At 45.2% G+C, this 18,689-nt stretch overlaps 1 protein-coding gene across 2 annotated transcripts in view; it reads right to left on the bottom strand.

Annotated features, from left to right (window-relative positions):
• The window catches only part of CHTF18 (chromosome transmission fidelity factor 18), a 34,206-nt gene that overhangs the window by 1,838 nt on the left and 13,679 nt on the right, over positions 1-18,689 (bottom strand). The window contains exons 9-20 of one of the 2 annotated variants that reach the window (XM_026683583.2): positions 18,407-18,504; positions 17,295-17,418; positions 13,697-13,833; positions 12,464-12,557; positions 11,478-11,576; positions 10,941-11,071; positions 9,697-9,868; positions 7,845-8,069; positions 6,666-6,815; positions 2,287-2,417; positions 1,513-1,639; positions 761-895 (exon numbers count right to left, since the gene is read on the bottom strand). In XM_026683583.2, the coding sequence (XP_026539368.1) occupies positions 761-895; positions 1,513-1,639; positions 2,287-2,417; positions 6,666-6,815; positions 7,845-8,069; positions 9,697-9,868; positions 10,941-11,071; positions 11,478-11,576; positions 12,464-12,557; positions 13,697-13,833; positions 17,295-17,418; positions 18,407-18,504 (1,623 nt within the window). The remainder of the gene's footprint in view (positions 1-760; positions 896-1,512; positions 1,640-2,286; positions 2,418-6,665; positions 6,816-7,844; positions 8,070-9,696; positions 9,869-10,940; positions 11,072-11,477; positions 11,577-12,463; positions 12,558-13,696; positions 13,834-17,294; positions 17,419-18,406; positions 18,505-18,689) is intronic. The other variant, XM_087973050.1, reaches the window with a different exon arrangement.

Here is an 18,689-nt window from a genome sequence, read left to right as displayed (position 1 = left end):
GCACGGCCAGGTTTTCTGAGAACGGGTCAATCTATACCACCAATAATAAACTATACTAGAATTGGGGGACTGAAGTCATGTTTTTCATTTGCAATTTGTAATGTTTCATGAACCAGCTTCCTTATTTAGTGGATATTTTGACAGCTCTCCAACTCAAGCTCCTTTCCAAGACTGTCTAGCAATGAAGTTGTGGGAGTGCCATCACTTGAGACTTTCAAGAAAAGAATGGACTGCCATTTTGTCAGAAATGGTGTAGGGTCTTCCGCTTGGGTGGGGGGTTGGACTAGATGACCTACAAGGTCCCTTCCAACTCTGATTATCTGTTATCTGTATTCCAGAATCTTTAACCGTGGAGCTCCTGTGGTTTCTCGGGCCAAAGAAAGTGTTGGCTCACAAGGCCATACATGCTTTGGCCAAACTCTGCAATAATTCACCATCCTACCCCTCTAGCTCTTATATTAGAAACTGTTCTTCAGCCTGTTGGTGCGGCTGGCTATAGAAGCAGGCTGAAGTACAGTTTCTACCTGTGGCTGTCAGACTCCTGAACGGAAAATAACTCCATGTCAACATAGTAGGACAGACTTGCGGGGCTGTTGTGTTGTGCAACAAGGTCACTTAGCGTAATGAGATTGGGGCTGGGTTAGGGACTTCTGTCCTCACGGTGTTGTGTTGGGGGAGGGGTGCACGAAGGGAGGCTCAGCCAATCTCATTGTACACATGTTGTACTTTGACAATAAAAGTAATAATATATGGTTATCACCTTTTCCTCAACTGTTGCTCTCTTCACAATTTGGCCCAGACTTTGCTCGTGGTTCCTGATTCTGGATTTGCGCCGTTCTCCACCTGTCCCCGTTTCATGGTTGGTTTCTGTGGGGAGGGACCTGGCCTCTAATGCCTGAGGGAAGGCAAGGAAGCATTCGGGTGTTTAGGAGGGAGAAGAATGAAACAAGGGGAGAATTACAGCAGTTATACCAGAGCTGTATGCAATCTTCAACTGCCAGCCTTAAAAATTGCTTGCCATTTAAATGTTTATGATCAATTCCAAAATGCCCCCCATTAAATTATGTATTTTCCCCAAATTGTTTATTTTTTAAAAAGAGCAGATTAAAAATATTTGTTCTCTTTTAATGCATCACAGACCACTTCGGGAGCTATACCTGGGAGTTAGTGGCAGATGTAAGATATGGGGTGGGCAAAAAAGACCCCCCTGCCTTTTTTTAACTGCCCCCCCAAAGTTTCTCCTCAGAAGCCCTCTGGATATTGTATCAACATGAATAATAATTCCACGGTGGGAAAGTGAGGCGGTGGTGGGCAGGTGCAGCCAACCACTGTGGACGAGAGCTTGGCCCTTCTGAATTGCCACCAAAGGCCGGCCAGCCTGGTGGGCGCAGCGCACGACCAGATCCAAAGGGATGTTGGTAAGGCGAGCCTGGTGACCTGCTAGCTCCTCAGAACCGGCCACCAAGCCAGCCAGCCAGCAGTGCCCAGGGGCTTCCCAAGCAGAGATGATACCTGGCGGGGGGCCTCCATCTGCCTCATCTTCTCCACTTGGATCTCTCGCGCAATGAGCTGCTTGGCCTGGTAAGTCAGCGGTTTCCGGAACGGGAGATCAGGAAACCTACAAACCTCTTCCACATTCCTGGGGTTTGCAGCCGAGGCAGCGGGATTATGGTAAAAGGAAACAAGTCCCAAAGCAGGTTAAAAACAAACCACACCCTTTCACATGTATACAATTTGGCATTTGGGTCACAACAAGGTTTTGTAAACCCTACTGAAATAGGAGTTGCAAAGCTACTTGGAGATGGAAATACACCCCAACCTTCCTGCCAATATCCAGGATATGTGAAATATTCCAGGGTGGGCCAACTGTGTAGCTGAACTGATGGAGCAGACCCCAACCCCTTTCAGATTCTAGCTATGAGATGCCACATTTGAACACAGCCTTTATAAACCTCCTGCACGCACAACCCTGGGAACCAAAGTGATTTCTCCGCAGGGTCAGTTTTCCATTCGCCCTGAAACTTCCTCGGGGAACCTGGATAACTAGGACTCAACCCTCCCATTTGGTAGCTTGAAATCCCCTTGGCGTCTCTGAACACGAAGCGTTTGATCAGCTGCTTCTCCTGCACCATAAATCTTGGGGCCCAGCAGAACACCGCTCGTGTGTCTCATTTTCACAAGGGACCCAGTACTGCAAGCTACTCTTGCATCGGATGTTGTATTTCCAGGGAGAACAACTGTGAAACCGTGCAAAACTGACCTGCTCTGTGAAAAGGCAGTACTTACGGGTCAAGCTTGTAGATGTATTGGCCTTCTGGAGTTCGCTCTTGATGGTAGGTGAGATTGTATGTCAGCATAATGTTGATCAGCTGCGACAGCTGCTCCTTTTCCTTCTGACTGTACAGCTGTGTGTTCACCTAAGAGGTAAGAAGAGTGACTCCATCTCCCTTTAGCGTTTTGCTTCTCCCACCACCCAGCTTCTGAGGGGCTGGCAAGCAGGAGAAAGAGAACCGCATTTCTTCCTCCATCTCTGCTCAGTAACATTTGGGGAGAGTTGCCCTCCGTTGGGAGATAAGGTCGAGGCTTCCTCCAGGCATCCACCCTGTTTGAAAGCAGCTCAAGTTAGTTGCCGCGTTAGTTTAGGCTCTGCTCAATCAGGCTAGCTCAAATGAGCCCAGCACCTTGACTTTCACAGCAAGGACACCGTGCTGCTGGGATGCTTGCAAGCAGGAGACAGAGGAGGCCAGGCCTCTTCCCATGACTGCTCTCCACAACGGGCATTTGCAGGCATGTGGCAGGCAGTCTTCAGTGCCAACGGTTTTACCAGATCTTTCTTCCACTAAAGCCATCAATACTACAACTTATACAGAATGAATAATCATGAGATTATGATGATTAGGTTAATGATTTATAATTATTTTTACACCATATTAAAATTTGATTAAAAATAGGAAAGTTCTAGAATTCAACAGATCACAATTACTAATTATATATATCTAAATAACAAGAAAAAAGTGAAGGAAATAGTCAGTCCACTAAAGAGAGAAGATGACAAGGAAGTAACAGGCAGTAGAGAGTAAGCAGAGTTGCTCAACTCATTCTTTGCATCAGTCTTCACGCCAAAACAAAAAACCCTATAGCCCAACCTACCAAAAACATAACCGTAAAAGATAGAATAGAAATAAAAATTAAAATAAGCAAGAAAATGATAAGGGAACAACTGTCTGGCCTTGATGAATATAAATCACCGGGACCCGATGGGTTACATCCCAGGGTTCTAAAGGAGCTGGCAGAGGTCATCTCAGAACCATTGTGTTCTTTATCTTTAAAAAGTTTTGGAGCACTGGAGAACTACCAGGGGGTTGAAAAAGAGCTGATGTAGTTCCCATCTTCAAAAAGACTAGGAAAAAAAAAACAGACTCAGGAAACCAATCAGCCTAACATCAATACTTGGAAGATACTGGAACAATAATCAAAAACCAGGTCTGTGAACATCTAGAAACAAATAGTTAATAACTAGAAGCCAGCACCGGTTTGTTTAAAACAGTTCATGCCAAACTAATCTTATTTCATTCTTTATCAAAGTGACTAAATTAGTAGACCAGTGAAATGCTGTGGACATTATTTAGTGTATTTAGACTTCAGCAAGGCATTTGACAAAGGAGACCACAACCTATTTCTTGGTAAGCTAGAAACATGTGGGATAGATAGCATCCCCAGCAGATGGATTTGTAAATGGCTGACAAACTGTACTCAAGTCATCCTTAATGGTACTACATCTATATGGAGGGAAGTAAGAAGTGGGGTTCAAGGTTCCATTTTAGGCCCAATACTCTTCAATATCTTCATGAACGACATGCATGAGGGAATGGAAGGGGAACTCATCAAATTTGCAGCTGACACTAAGCTGGCAGGAACAGCCAACACCCCAGAAGACAAGCTCAGGATTCAAAAAGATCTTGACAGACTTGAACAATGAGCCCTATCCAACAAAATTAAATTTAATGTGGAGAAAAGCAAGATTTTACACCTGGGCAGGAAAAAATAAAGGTACAGGTACAGATTAGGCAAAACCTCACTCAAAAGTTACCTATGAGAGGGGCCTTGGAGTCCTAGTGGACACATTGTGGCCTGCCAGCCTCTGGCCCCTTCGGCAGCCAAATCAGATGAAGAGGCAGCATGGAAGTCACAGCCAGCATCAAGACAGTCTGAGACCTCTGAGGGGGAAGAGGGAATCAGGATACAGAGGCGGAGCCTGGCCTGTCCGTCAGCCCCCAGATGGAGAGTCAACAGCTCCCAGGTCTGGAGGTGGCTGAAGAGGAAGAGCTGGGTCCAGTGCCTGATATGCAGATGTGCAGAAGGCAGAGGAGAGCAGTGGAAATCTATGGGGTGGTCCTTGGGATGGAAGAGCCACGACTGCTAGCGAAGCCCCACCCTAGCTCTGGGGATCAAAAGCAGGGGGCAGAGAAGAATAGGTGTGGCAGACAATTATTCATCTCCCTGCTGGTCTGCCACTTTCAAGTCCTGTCTGCAGCGCCTTCTGAGCTTGTGTGTGTGTGTGTGTCTCTCTCTCTGCTGCTGGAAGAAAGTAAGCGCACCTTCCAGGACTTCCTTTGCAAGTGTGGGAAGAGAGAGAGAGAGAGAGAGAGAGAGACTCCAGGTGTGTTTGGCCAGTTCAGGGGGAAATACGGCATCCAGTTTTGGTCACCACATTACAAATAAGATGTTGAGATTTTGGAAAAAGTACAAAAAAGAGCAACTATGATGATTAAAGGCCTGGAGACTAAAACATGAAGAACGCTTGCAGCAGGGGTGGGTTTCTACCGGTTCTGTCCACCTCTGTAGAACCGGTAGCTCTGAAGAGCAGCAGACATAGAACCGGTTCTATGTCTGCTGATGTTTTTACCCACCCGCCCACCCGGGCTCTTACCTGACCTTTATTTCCTGATTTTTCAACTTCAGCTGCCGTGCGAGGCACAGCTGCAGTTAAAAAAGGAGGAAAAGGGGGCTTTTTGAAAGGCTGCTTCTCAGCATGCAGCGCTGCTCAGCTGTCCAGGCACCAGGCTGATGACGATTTACAGGCCGCTGAGAGCGCAGTGTGCAGGGAAGCACATCATAAATCACTGAACCTCGTAAATCACCTAACCGGTAGTTAACCCTGTCGGATCCCACCCTGGCTTGCAGGATTTGGGTTTGGCTACTCTAGAGAAAAGGACTGGGTGGACATGATAGCAGCGTTCCAGTATTTGAGAGGTTGCCACAAAGAGGAGGGACGACAAGAAACAATGGATGGAAACTCATCAAAGAGAGAAGCAACCTGGAATGAAGGAGAAACTTCCTAACAGGGAGGACAATCAACCAGTGGAACTACTTGCCTCCAGATGTTGCGGATGCTCCATCACTGGAGGTTTTTAAGAAGAGTCTGGACAGTCACTTGTCCAAAATGGTACAGGGCCTCCTGGACTAGAAGACCTCCAAGGTCCCTTCCAGCTCTATTCTGATTCTAATGTTTACGAAGGTTTAAACAATTGTTCCACTATTATTATTGGTTAATCTTCAATTCGATTCACCGTCTGTGACTGGTAAAAACTGAACAATTCAAGCCCGAACCAAGGACCTAAGAGCTGTTAAGGTAACACCTGAGTTCCAAGTAGGGTGGTTCTTTTCAGTTAAAATATTCAGGTAAAATAAGTTAAAATTTCCCATGTATCTAGGCAGCCCTTTGGGTATTGCTCCAAGGGCTCTTACTATTATTGGTACAACCATTGATTTCTTTCTCCACAATCACTCAACTTCAATTTGCAAATCATGTTCTTTCATTCTTTTTTCTAGCTTTTTTTCTTTTCCACAATAGTGATGTCAGACGTGCTGTGGATCTTGTCTGTTTCGATCTGAAAGTTCCACAGGATCTTGACCTGTTCATTTTCAAGAACTTTGTCAACTTCGTGTTCCCAGTAATTTTTGCTGCATTCAACCCCAAATTTCTGGCAAAGCTTCCAATGTATGATTTTTGGCATCTCAATCATGATGTTGTAGAGAATTAGTCTATGAAATGTTGCTGCAGCCACTGAGAAGTTGACCTACCGATCTTTCCCTATGCATAAGTGGCATTTGCTGTTGTTACTGACATGTTGAATTTTTGCTTTCACGGAATTGGTCTGCAATTGGTCTGTTTCTGGGCAGCCAAAACGAAGCCGTCAGTTTCTATCTTAAGCTTTGGCAAGGCAGGCTGGCACAAAACTGCTTTTCTCGGTAAGCAGCTCTCCATTCTTGCTTCAGCTGGTATCGTTTATCATCACTTGCCAGAATGCATTGTTATTGCATTCATGCTGTGCGCGAGAGTGCCTTTGAGTCATTGCTGACTCAAACAGGTAACTGCCTGGACAGGTCCCTGCAATTTCCCTGGCAAGATCTCAGAAGTGGTTTGCCATTGTCTGGGCCATGAGAGAAGCTGGCCCAAGATCACCCAGCTGCCTTTGTGCCTTGGGCAGGATTACACCTCCACAAACTGGCTCTCGTTCATGCCTTACAGAGCCCAAAAGAGATCGAAGTGGAGGCGATTGTCTTCGACCTGAGGATTTGGATCTTATTGTCTCTCTAGCCACTTGCTCAGCCAGTCCTGACCCAGGAAATCCTTCCCATCCCCAGTAAGGAGTTTTTCTTACCGGTCTCAGTTTTGGCGAAATGATCTCCAAGAGGAGACAAAGGGCTTCAAGGATAAAAGATTGAGGTCTGACACGACTGCGGGAGTTGGGTGCAATTCCAGAAATCATGGAATCTACCAGATGATGCATCTGGGTTAGTTTTGATAGAGCCTGAATGAGAAAAAGAACAGGAAACATTTGTAGGCAGACAAAGTTCCAAAGAGATTTCATCAGCATCATGCAGAATATTGACAAACAGTGCAATTTCTCCCAAAAGGCTGCAAAAGGTTTGTTGGCTGTCAAAGCCCCCCTAAGAAGCTGCCTTCTAGAGACAGCCTTGACGGAAAATGCAACATCAGTTGGGAAAACATGAACTTACAGACAGGCATGAGATTTCTTTCTCACGCCTGTCTGTTTTTCTGAGCTAAGTTCAAGATTACCCCACCTTGACTATCTTTGGTATAAAAAAGAAAGAAGGAAAAATGTTCATAGGCTTTCATGATTATTATTGTAATAAAATGAGGTTCTAATCTTTCTTTGGCATTCATTTCTTCCCTGCTCTATCTGGAAGGGTTGATACCAACTCAGTAGATCTTGAGCTTAGGAGTTTTCTGCAGTCTTCCCTCTCAGACCTAAACTGAACTTGAGACTGTCTGAATTTGCATGCAAAACTGCCATTTTTATCGCTTGACTCAATGCCGTAAGAGGCATGTGAACTTTGAAAATAGGTCTTTCAGAAGCCAAAGAGAGGAAAGGGCAGTTCTCCACTTCATGATCATCTGCAGAGATGATATTCAGCAGGTTCTGGCCAGTTCTGGAGAACCAGGAGCGGAAATTTTGAGTAGTTTGAAGAACCGGCAAATACCACCTCTGACTGGCCCCACCCACCTCTATTCTCTGCCTCCCTTTGAGTTCCAGCTGAGTGGCTGGGTCTCCTTTGGTTGCCCTGCCCAGGAGAACGGAGCTGGAAAGCAGGTTAGTGGGGTGGGGAGGGAATTCGGAATTTGCAGTATCCTTCCCCTGCTACGTCCACTAAGCCACGCCAAGCCCACTAAGCCACGCCCACAGAACAGGTAGTAAAAAAACCTGAATCCTACCACTGATCATCTGGGAATGTTCTGAATCATGAAGGTGACTCATGTTAAACTCCCTTTTTTGTATTTCTTAGCCAGTCCCCGATGGCTTTCTCTGCATTCATACCTCATGTTGGCTGTGTGGATACGTCAGTCTGGGAATACTGGAAGCAGCGAAGAGCAAGTGGAAAGAAACTGGGAGGAAGGGCAAGTATCTCATCAGCTGAAAGCTCTGGCTGCACAGGATTGCCTTGCCCAGCAGATCAGAGAAGCCAAGCCACTCCAAAGCCAAGCAGACCGAGTCCAAGCTGGAATCCTTCACCTTCATATTGAGGAAGTTATCGTACAAGCCCTGCAAGAAACAGGGCCGAGGTGAAGCCAGCAACAACAGAAGAGTCCGAGACGAGGCCAGACCGTTGGGTAGATGGGATCTAGGACAATTAACCACTCGCTCCGCCACGGGCATTGATTCTTGGCTGCCCTCTGCCAGTGCCCCTCCCCCGCCAATGGTCCGCCGACACTCCAACGCAACCACCTCCTGGGTGATTTGTCCAAGGATCCTTGTCCCCAGCCAGCCCACAGCGCAGGACAAGCCATGGTTTGCTCTCGAGGAAGAGGCATGATAAACGGGAAGGACCCCTTCTTGGAAAAGGAACTCTCACCCATGCCCCCATAGCTTCCCCGACCGAGCACATTCTCTGCAATTGCAGTCAGTGAAAATAACTACCATGCAATCCCAGAAAAGGAATGCATTAGCCTCTTTAAAAGAAAGACCTTTTCTTGTAATAAAAGCATCAACCCCTAATCCTAACCTGCAGTGCAATTATTCTCCCAATCAATAAGTTTTCTTTGATGTGATTAGGATGATGTTTCAATGGATTCCAGTATCAGCCATCTCCCCCTCTCCCGCCTTTCCCTTTCTCTTCCCCCTCTCCCACATTTCCCTCCTCCCCAAACAAGGTCATCTCTTTTTTAAAAACAAGGACCGGAAGAGTCAAGATTCATCATGTTTTCGAAACAAAGTGCTTTTCTCTACAATAAAAGGTGTTTATCCCAAAGTCATTATTATTGTTAGGCAAACCAGGGATGTGCGGTTACTTCTTCTGCGCTGTGGATTGGCTGGGGACAAGGATCCCTCGGCAAATCGCCCAGGACGTGGCTGCGTTGGAGGAGTGCTGGCAGACCATTCATTCACTCATTCATACCATTGGCAGGAAAGGGGTGCTGGCAGAGGGCAGCCGAGAACCAATGCCTGCGATGGGTCGGCTGTGGTGGAGTGAAACGGGTGCAGCCATGTTCCACCGGTTAATTGCCGCATTCCAATCTAGACGGTGGTCCCTCTTCTCAATCGCCACAAATAGTCAAATTATTGCCACACAAGGTGGGATAAAGAGATGCAGACTCTGGTGTTCAAATATGTCTGGGTTTCTAGATTCTGTAAGAGCTGAATTTGATCCTGTAACAGCTTCTTTTGCATCTTCCCATAAAAGCAACATATTTGAGCTTCTTCCCTGCAGAATCTGTTGCTAGCTCAGGGGGGTTTCCCCTCTCGGATAGGAAATGGAGTCCTGTCTCTGAGCAGGACTCTCTCCTGAGGAGGCCGCTCAGAGATGACCCCCACCCCCACGGCTGGTCAACAGACAGCAGGACAATTTTGCATGGACTGAACTCAACAGGCCTTTCAAGATTGGGAAAGAAGAACACAGAAGAACTGTGTTTATTGGTTGATTTGCCTTTGAAAACCTGGCTCTAAGATACCAGCCGCTGAAAAATATATATATATATATATATTTGGGGGGTACAAAGGTCATGTTATTTCATGCTTTAATTTTTTTGTGTGTGAAAATCTTTAATAAATCTCTCCTTCTCTCCCTCTCAAGATGAGTCAACAGAGCTCTTTCAGCAACCAAACGTAATTGTGAGATGGGGAGACAGGTTTCAATCAAGGAAATGAACTTAATCTAAACAATGGTAGGTACCTGGCTAAGCTTTTCATATTCCCCTGAAGAAACACTGAGGTGCAAAATGCGATGGAACTGCTGAGTGGAGGAACTGATGGCTGTCTGACCTGTGCCTCTGCCAAACTCCCCATCCTCAGCTCCACTAAGGAGAAGCCTGGCTGGAAGGGAAGGGTCTGTTCCCAAGTTCTTCCTTGGCAAGGAAAAGAAAGCAATAAGACAGAGGTTGGTTTCTTTGGGAGGAGCAAAGAAAAGATAGTAAGTGACATTTCGAGGCTATTTAAGCTAAGGAACAGATAAAGGGCAGTCAATATCTTAAATAATGAATGAGTGCTTTACTTTAGTAAAGTGGGGAAGCTGGAAGAGAAACCCCAAAGCCTGTCCTCTGCATAATGAAAGTTTGAATACAGAATTATCTGCTCCCCAAGGCCTGTTAGCTGTGGCATGTTCATGTCTGGCACCTCATTAGAAAAGTGCCCTCACACTGCACACAGAAGAAAGAGCAGGGCGAGAGCCTTGGCTTGAAGGATGCAGATCCAATTATCCAGTGACACAATAAGCAACCTCCTTAATCATTTGTGTCTCATTTAAAGCCAAGTTGTATTTAGCTTTCTTCAAATATCATAATAAAATGCATTCAATCTTTCTCTCTCTATCTCTCTGTATCTCTCTCTCGTCCCTCTGCACAAATGAGGGTACTTGATGAATTCCTGTGCAATTAATTTAGTGCAGCATACAAGCAGTTATCCCATGCCATGCCATGCTGATTTAGGCACTTTTGTTTTAAAACTTGAGATCTGTATTGGACAGCTCTGGATACAAACTTGAAAAACTTCAGCAAAACCTGTTCCACGGGCCTCAGAAACAATGATTAAGAAAGAATGTCAAAGTATTAAAGAATGTTTCAGAGAATTAAGATTTTAAAAAGCAAGTTTTGCAAATAACAGCCCACTAAAAACTGGAGGCATGACTGGGTTTGCTTTGATCTGTATGGATAATAAAATTCGACTCTTTCTGATGGTGGTTCTTATTTGTTCCCCGGCAGTAAAGGGTGATTTATCTTTTGCCTCTTCCACGCTTACTCCAATTACCACCCTGGCAAGGTAGGTTGAGCTGGAAGAGCACAACTGGCTCAGGGCCGCTTCAATGAGGTTGTAGGGCTGAAGAGGGTCTTTTTGGTCTCGAGGTCAAACTTCTTAACCAGCACACAATGGTTGCAATTTGTGCAATTGGTTGAGTGAGACCCAAGAGCAATTCTTTCTCACCTCCTCACTCTGGGCAGCTGGAAGATCTCCTGCCAGATGGAAAACAGCCCTTTGTTCTGGTCCTTTAAGCCAACTGTTGCAGTCTGGACTGTCCTCACATTCAGCTCTTTCTTCCCTCGGCTATACAGGAACTTGAATAAGAGGAGACTGGGTCACATGGGGTGGAGTGGAGAAGGGAAGGAAAGCGTCAGATTCTGATCAAGACCAGCTTAGCTCAGGAAGAACCTGAGCAAGCAAGAGACACCAAATCCATCTGTCTGAGAATCTTTCACCAAACAGGCAAACTTCTATCCCTTATGGATGCGCAGCCAAGCTGGAGTTCTGCGCCTTTCTTTTAGAGCTGCATATCTGGTTCTCAAGCAGCACATTTTTTATTGTGACCCAACAATATCATGGTAGTGAAGTGTTTTTGCATAACTTTTTAAACATGAAGGTATGAGCATGGTGATCAAATAATAAGAGCATTTGTATGGCATTAATCCCTGTTTTCAACGTACAAGATGGGGGAAAACGGAATCTGCCAACAATGCAACTAACCTGCAGAGTGTTAATACAAGAGCGAATGTCATTGTCGGTCTTCTCACACAATGTTGTGAGTGCCCCAATATCAGCTTTCATGCCCTGTAGGATGGCAATCTGAAATGCATAAGGATGGGCGTTATGCTGCTGCCCAGATGGCCTTGCATACACAAAATGTATGAGCGATGTTGTTTTATTACAGTAATTAGCATAAGAAGAAGTAATTAGCAAAATCCGTACTATTGCTTGGAGCAAAAAACCTTTAGATCAATATTGTTTTTATCTAGCTTTTGAACATTAAGAGTGACAGTAAGTCAATCTTCTAAGCTGGAGAGCCATCAATGAGACGCCCCTTCTGACATCACCGGCCACAGAAGGATCAAAGAACCTTCCTTCCATGGGACTAAACAAGCAGGTAGGAACCAGGTATATTCTGCAACTGGCAGAGACCAGGGGGTTTGCAGGCTAAAAGGGAAAATAACTTAAGCAATTATTCCCAGGCTTTTCTGTACTGATAGTCCTGGACTTACAGCCATTCATTCAGTGACTCTTCAGAGTTACAATGGCACTGAAAAAAGTGACATGACCATTTTTCACACTTACGACTGTTGCAGCATCCCCACAGTCACGTGATCAAAATTCAGATGCTTGACAACTGGTTCATATTGATGATGGCTGCTGCAGTGTCCCAGAGTCGTGGGGTGATCAACAAGGTCAGTGGGGAAGCCAGATTCACTAAACAATGTTACTAATCTAACAGTTGCAATGACTCCCTTAACTGCGGCACGAAAGGTTTTAAAAAGGGAGCAAAACTCACTTAAGAACAGTCTCATTTAGTAACAGAAATGTTGGGCTCAATTGTGGTTGAAGACTACTGGGTCCTGTCCTGGGCAAAGGCCAAGCTGATCTACCTTTTGATGCTTACTCATACAATATTCTTATGGCAGAGATAATGCTCACAAAGAAGGGAAATAAAAAACCATGGGGGGGTTGGGTGTGCTTGCCTCATGAAGCCTCTGGACCAGCCTAGATTGCAGAGTTGAAGGAAAGTGGAGAAGAAAAGCTTGCTGCTTCAGAAGCCGCAAAGCAGGAACGTATCTAGAAAACAGAAGGGAAAATATGCACAGATGAAAAGATATGAAAATATCCAGAACAGAGGAATGGCTTGTCAAATAACAGTATCTGACAAATGGTAAAAATGATTTTTTGATTAAGGAAAAGACACTTGTGACCAGAAACCCATGTATGGCCTTTTTGCTGAAAATGGAAAAAAAATGAACTGGTTATTTATAGATTTGATGATTAGAAAGGATAAAATATGGGAAGAAGGGAATCACGATGTAATGTTAAAGAGGAAGAACAGACAATAATCGGTTGTAAAGAGGATTGGAAGCTGTTTATTCTTTTTCCCCCTCTTTTTTCTTTATTCATCACTTTTCTTTCTCTTTTTTATTTTTCTTAACATTGTATTGTTTTTACCATGGCCCAAAATTCATCAATAAAATGTGATAATTGGCATAACTGCAGATGTGGGGATGTTGTCCTGGGATCTGGGAGAAAGAAAGCTCCAGGCCACTCAGTGGGGAGTTGATGGGATGATCTAGGGCCAGTTTTCTCTCAGCCCATCCTAATTCAAAAATACGTCATGGGAACAAAATGTGTGTTATTGGGGGTCTCCTGAGGAAATATTTGTATTTATTTGAGTCTACTTGTGACTCTTAGTGACTACCTGGACTGGTTCCTTTGGCCATGTTTTTCAGAAGTGGCTTTGCCATTGCCTCCTTCTTAGGGCTGAGAGAAAGCAACTGGCCCAAGGTTCCCTGCTGGCGTTGCACTCCAGGTGGGACAAGAACTCACAGTCTCCCAGTTTCAAGTCTGGTGCCTTCACCAGGACACCCAACGGTCTCTCTAACCTAGAGGAAAATAGGGTGCAAATGTTGCAACAACCATCAACCAGCTCCACTTCCTCAGAACCACACCACTGAAGAAGACGTTCTCCCGAGAACAAAGAAATCAGCAGGGAATCAGGGTGATTGGGCAACAGGCAAGAGCTCCCATAAAATAAGGGAGAAGGGGTTTGAAATAAAATGTTCAGACAGATTTAATAAATGGGAGATTTATCCTATCAAGGTTAATTATCCTTGAAAGCCTGCCAAGTTTTTGATGAAAATCCCACAGTGTTTTGCTTCCTTTCTCTTGCACCCGATACAGATCCTCTTCCAAACACAATCTCTTACAGGTCATTGCAAATGCAGATGATTGGCCGGAGAAGAAGCCCGCTTCGTCCTTTGCTCTTTGCCCCACTTGGTTGGACTTCAGATTCTGCCATCCCAGCTTTCTGGTTGGTTATACTTAACAGCACATTGATAGATGCCTGAAAAGACAAAAGGGCCAAAATAATTGCAGGGATAGTACATGGGGCCAGAAAACCCTGAGAAGGGTCATTCTGAATCAATCCAGTTGAACACGGCATCATTAGCCAGTCATATCACAAGCCAGAAGGTAGACCTAAAGCTCCCCAGAGGATATCCTACGCCACTGGACTATGGAGGCTGTTTCATCTGCCATAGTTTCTACCCATAAAATCATAGGGTTGGAAAGGATCTTGGAGGTCTTCCAGTCCAATGCCTTTTCCCAAGAAGGAGACCCTAAGCCATTCCGGATGAATGGTGGTCCAGTCTTTTCTTCAGTGACCTCCAGTGATGGAGCACCCGCAATTCCAGGAGGCAACCTTTTCTACAGAACAATTGTTCTCACTGTCAGGAAATTTCTCTTTAGTTCTAGGTTGGATCTCTCTTTAAACAGCTCCCACCCATTACTTCTTGTCCTGCCCTCAGGTACTTTGGAGAGTAAGTCAACTCCTTCCTCCATGTGACTGCTCCTCAAACACCATAAGACAGTTATCATGTCACCCCTCACCCATCCTTGACTAGATGTATCTAGTTCCCTCAGTCATCCATCATGTGGTTTAGCCTCCAAACCCCTCAACAAGTCATCTTTGTTGCTCTTCTCTGCAGTCCACCTAGGGTCTTAGCATTTGTTTTTTGTATTATGGTGGCCAGAATTGGACAAAATGGTTTAATATATTTCTAAACAGGCTGCAGATAGCATGCTTCGCTATTGCCTGTACTGTTCCTTTAACATATCATAAAATATCCATTTAAATAAATATTCTTTTGGGCATTTTTTTCATATATTGGATGATGGACCCACCAATATGCCGCCAATCTCCCACATGTGGTATAAGTAGTCCTTGCTTAATGACCATTCGCTTTAAAACCATTTGAAATTATGACACCGAATGTGTGCTTTATGGCCTGTAAAGCCCCAGGGGCCACCATCAATGGCTGTGCCTTCTTGCAGTCATGTGACTACAGGCTGGTCTCAGCATTCCATTGTCACCCAAATTCACAATGTTTTTTGCCTGTTCCAGCAAAAAACGCCAATTCAAATGAATAGATTTGCTTAACACTGCAAATAGCCAGCCCTCATTTAGTATCTATTTCTGTTAGCAACTGTTTGCAAGCATGACAGTAATAAACATACCTGTGTTTCCCAGAAAATAAGTCTGGGTCTTATATTAATTTTCCTTCCAAAGGTCTTAGGTCTTATTACCCAGGCAGGTCTTATTTTCCAGGAAATACAATACTAAGTACATCCGTCCAGGGGTGGGTTTCTACCGGTTCTGTCCACCTCTGTAGAACCGGTAGCTCTGAAGAGCAGCAGACATAGAACCGGTTCTATGTCTGCTGATGTTTTTGCCCACCCACCTACCCGGGCTGTTACCTGATCTTTATTTCCTGATTTTTCAACTTCAGCTGCTGCTCACAGCCAGCAGGGAAGCTCGTAAATCCCGAACCAGTTGTTAACCCTGTCGTATCCCACCCCTGCATCCGTCTGACTGACGATCTCAACTGAGGCTTATTTTGGGGGTAGGGCTTATATTATGAGCATCCTGAAAAATCATGCTAAGTCTTATTTTCCAGTTGGGTCTTATTTTCAGGGAAACCCGGTAATAAAAATGATTTCGGATACACTTATGCCCAGATTTCTGTGCCTGATAGCAACACATGCCTTAGTGGGAGCGTTGCTTCACGAGAACTTTATGTAAACGAGACAGCAGCAACCAGCAATCTTCAGTGTCACTCAGTCATGGGGTTTGCTTAGCAACGACTGGAACCAACTGCAGTTGCCAAAGGAGGACAGAGTATACTCCATTTGAATACCGGAACACAATGTCTGTGTGTGGAATACTCAAAACCATTTCATCCTAACAAGCAAGGGAAGGAAAATGGAAAACCCCAGGTGGGCCACATCTAGGACCTAAGCGGGAGAGCAAATGCATCCACATGGAGGATAAAGCCTCTCTTTTAAAAAAGATTCACCAAAATTGTAAAAATGGAGGAAGCGATTGAAAAGACTACCGTATTTGCCGGCGTATAAGACGACTGGGCGTATAAGACGACCCCCCAACATTTCCACTCAAAATATAGAGTTTGTTATATACTCGCCGTATAAGACTACCCCCTCTTCCACACACCTTCCACTTTTGCACTTTTTTTTTTTTGACGCACTTTTCTGCTTTGGACAATTTTGAAATGAGCTAATCCAATTTTGAACCAAGAATATGCAAATAGCTATGGAGTTTAGAAATGAGTTTTAAAAATATTTTTCATTGCTTACCATTAAGCGTAAAATATGTTGTAAATAAAATGAGAACACAGGAAACGTTCTCTTCTCAATACAGCTGATCTCTCTCTCTCTCTCTCTCTCTCACACACACACACAACCAAAAACCCGGACACTGAAAAGGCTGCCAAGGAACAGTATATTCAATGCCTTCTCTTTAATCTTTTTTTTTCCCCAAGTGGCCCTCTTTAAAAAAAAATATGGAGGTAACACTTTCATTCAAAAAGTCTTCCAGTATCTGGAGTCGCTCAGACATATTGAAGTGAGGCAGGAGAGTAAGTGAAATTTGAAATGATCCAGCTACCGTTTTCTTCCCCTCCCGCCCGAAGGCCATTATCTCCACGTCAAAAGCGAACGAGGGGAGGCAAAGAAGCCAAACACGCTAAAAAGGATCTCTTTATTTTCCTACACAAGGTCACACCTACTTTTCCGCATTCAAAGGACAACCTCTCCTCACCACCACCACACACACACACACCCCAATACCCGCAAACAATGTTCTGGGCATTAATCACCATTGCTACATTAACCTGGTAAATTTATACCCTGCCTCCCCAGTGTTGCTTTGACGGCAGGATTTCACACAGCGGGCGCTCGCTCGCTCTCTTCTCCGCTCTCCCACCGTTCGCACATGTTGGAAGCACCGTAAAACCTGATAACCCACCCGGGGACTCCCCATCCTTAACCTACAGCCGCGCGCACACACACACACACACACACCCCCCCCCCCAGCCTCCCTCCCGGCTGCAACTCAAGCTCGAAGTGGGAGTCGGAGTCCTCCCGGCGTATAAGACGACCCCCCCACTTGGAGGCATGTTTTTCAGGGCAAAAAAGTCGTCTTATACGCCGGCAAATACGGTAGATGTGTTTATCCTTGAGAGGAGAATGTGGAAGGACCAAAATTATTTCAAAGGGACTCACAGAGAAGGTGAAGCTCTCACATCATTAGGGTTGACTCAGCCTTCCATCCTTCCTAGGTGGGTAAAAGGAGGACCCAGATTGATGTGAGTAAGAAGACTGACACTGTAAACCTCCTAGAGTGGGCTGGAAAGCACTGTGCAGCGGTATATAAGTATATAATTGCTAAGTGCTATTAATTGCAGAATACAGAAGAACTGACTGATGAATCAGCCAAGATTCCCTTACCATTGGAGCACCGTCTATCTCATCAATGACCAAGCAGTTGGGCTTCTCACTGGCCCCCAGCACCGATTTCATCTGAGTGGCAGCCTCAATCTGTGTTTGGAAGGCATCTGGGCTACGGTCATCACTGCAAAAAACATTCTGGGTTAAAGATAATGAAGAAGCTGCCACAATCTCAGAAAGAGGCTTCGTGCAGCTAGTGGTTGCCTCCTGAAAAGTCAGGCTGGAGGTGGCTTGTCAGCAGCAGGAGTAAGAAGATGCTGAGCACAGGGCACATGGAGTTCTGAGCAGCAAGCACAACTGCAGATGTTTTGCATCTAGTCCTGGTTCAGGGCAGCCATGGCTTCCACTGCAGTGTTTGGGTGGGGCAGCTTTTCCCTTCCGTTATGTGAAAATCCTCCTAAGGGAAGCAATGCTGTGTTCCCTACTCTTTGGGTGTATGTTGGCTGGATGTCCAGAGTGCGGTTTGCAGCTTGCTTGCCTTCGGCTGCCATAGAAATAGTGAGGAGGGGGGGTTGGCATTTGGGGTGTGAAAGTGAGCTGGTGTGAAGTATTCCTGTGAGAATTGGAAGGGAGGTTTGCACTCATCAATGGAGAGGAGTTGTTTGGCCTTTTCCATGGCCAGCCATCCTGGGCCTCTGGAGGCACACAGCATCCCATCTCATCCCACTGGACGCTGATTGGTCTTTCAGGGCTGGACCCAGGAAGGAGGGGTTTGGGGTGACTTTCAAGCCGATTTCTCCCTTGCCTTGCTTTTGCTGCTTTCCGTTCATTAAAAGTGAGTAAAAGTACCCCTTCTCTTCATCTGTGGACGCAGGGCCTTTTTTCCTTAGGATTTGAATGGAGGCAGACCTGACAGGATCTATTTATCAACCTCAAAAGAGGAGAGCAGGTGCTCGCATGGATACCTGGCAGACCTGAGGGAAGGCAGTGCCTGTGCGCAGTCAAATCAGAGATCAACACCCCACAGAAAAGAAACAGAAGCCTGGGTTTGATTTGAGTTTAAGTGTTTAGATTCTTTTTATCTATTAAGCATGTTCCAGCACTCACCACTTTCTTGTCTAGCGGTTCTGTCTGACTTACATTAACATTGAAAAAAGGGAACTACGACTTACCTGGCATTCATTTCCACCACATTATATCCAGCATGCTTTGCAATGACGTGAGCCAGAGTAGTCTTCCCCAAGCCAGGTGGTCCACAAAGGAGAGCAATCTACAGGCAGAACAAAAATGATTTAAACTCATGATTTAAAGGGTCTCCAAAACTTATTGCTGCTCAGTATGGTGTAAAAAAACCAACAGTTCGGAGGGGGAAGGGTTGAGTAAAGAAGCCTTTATAGTCCTCGATGCCCAGGGGCATTACTCATATAGAGACAGAAGGCGGGAGACACAGAAATA

The sequence above is a fragment of the Notechis scutatus genome, chromosome 12 (genome assembly GCF_049901735.1).
Source record: "Notechis scutatus isolate UNSWTSFEM ecotype Mainland chromosome 12, rNotScu1.2, whole genome shotgun sequence".
NCBI lineage: Eukaryota > Metazoa > Chordata > Lepidosauria > Squamata > Elapidae > Notechis > Notechis scutatus.
The sequence above is the reverse complement of the archived record's forward strand: the minus strand, read 5'-3'. Positions and strand labels throughout refer to the sequence as shown.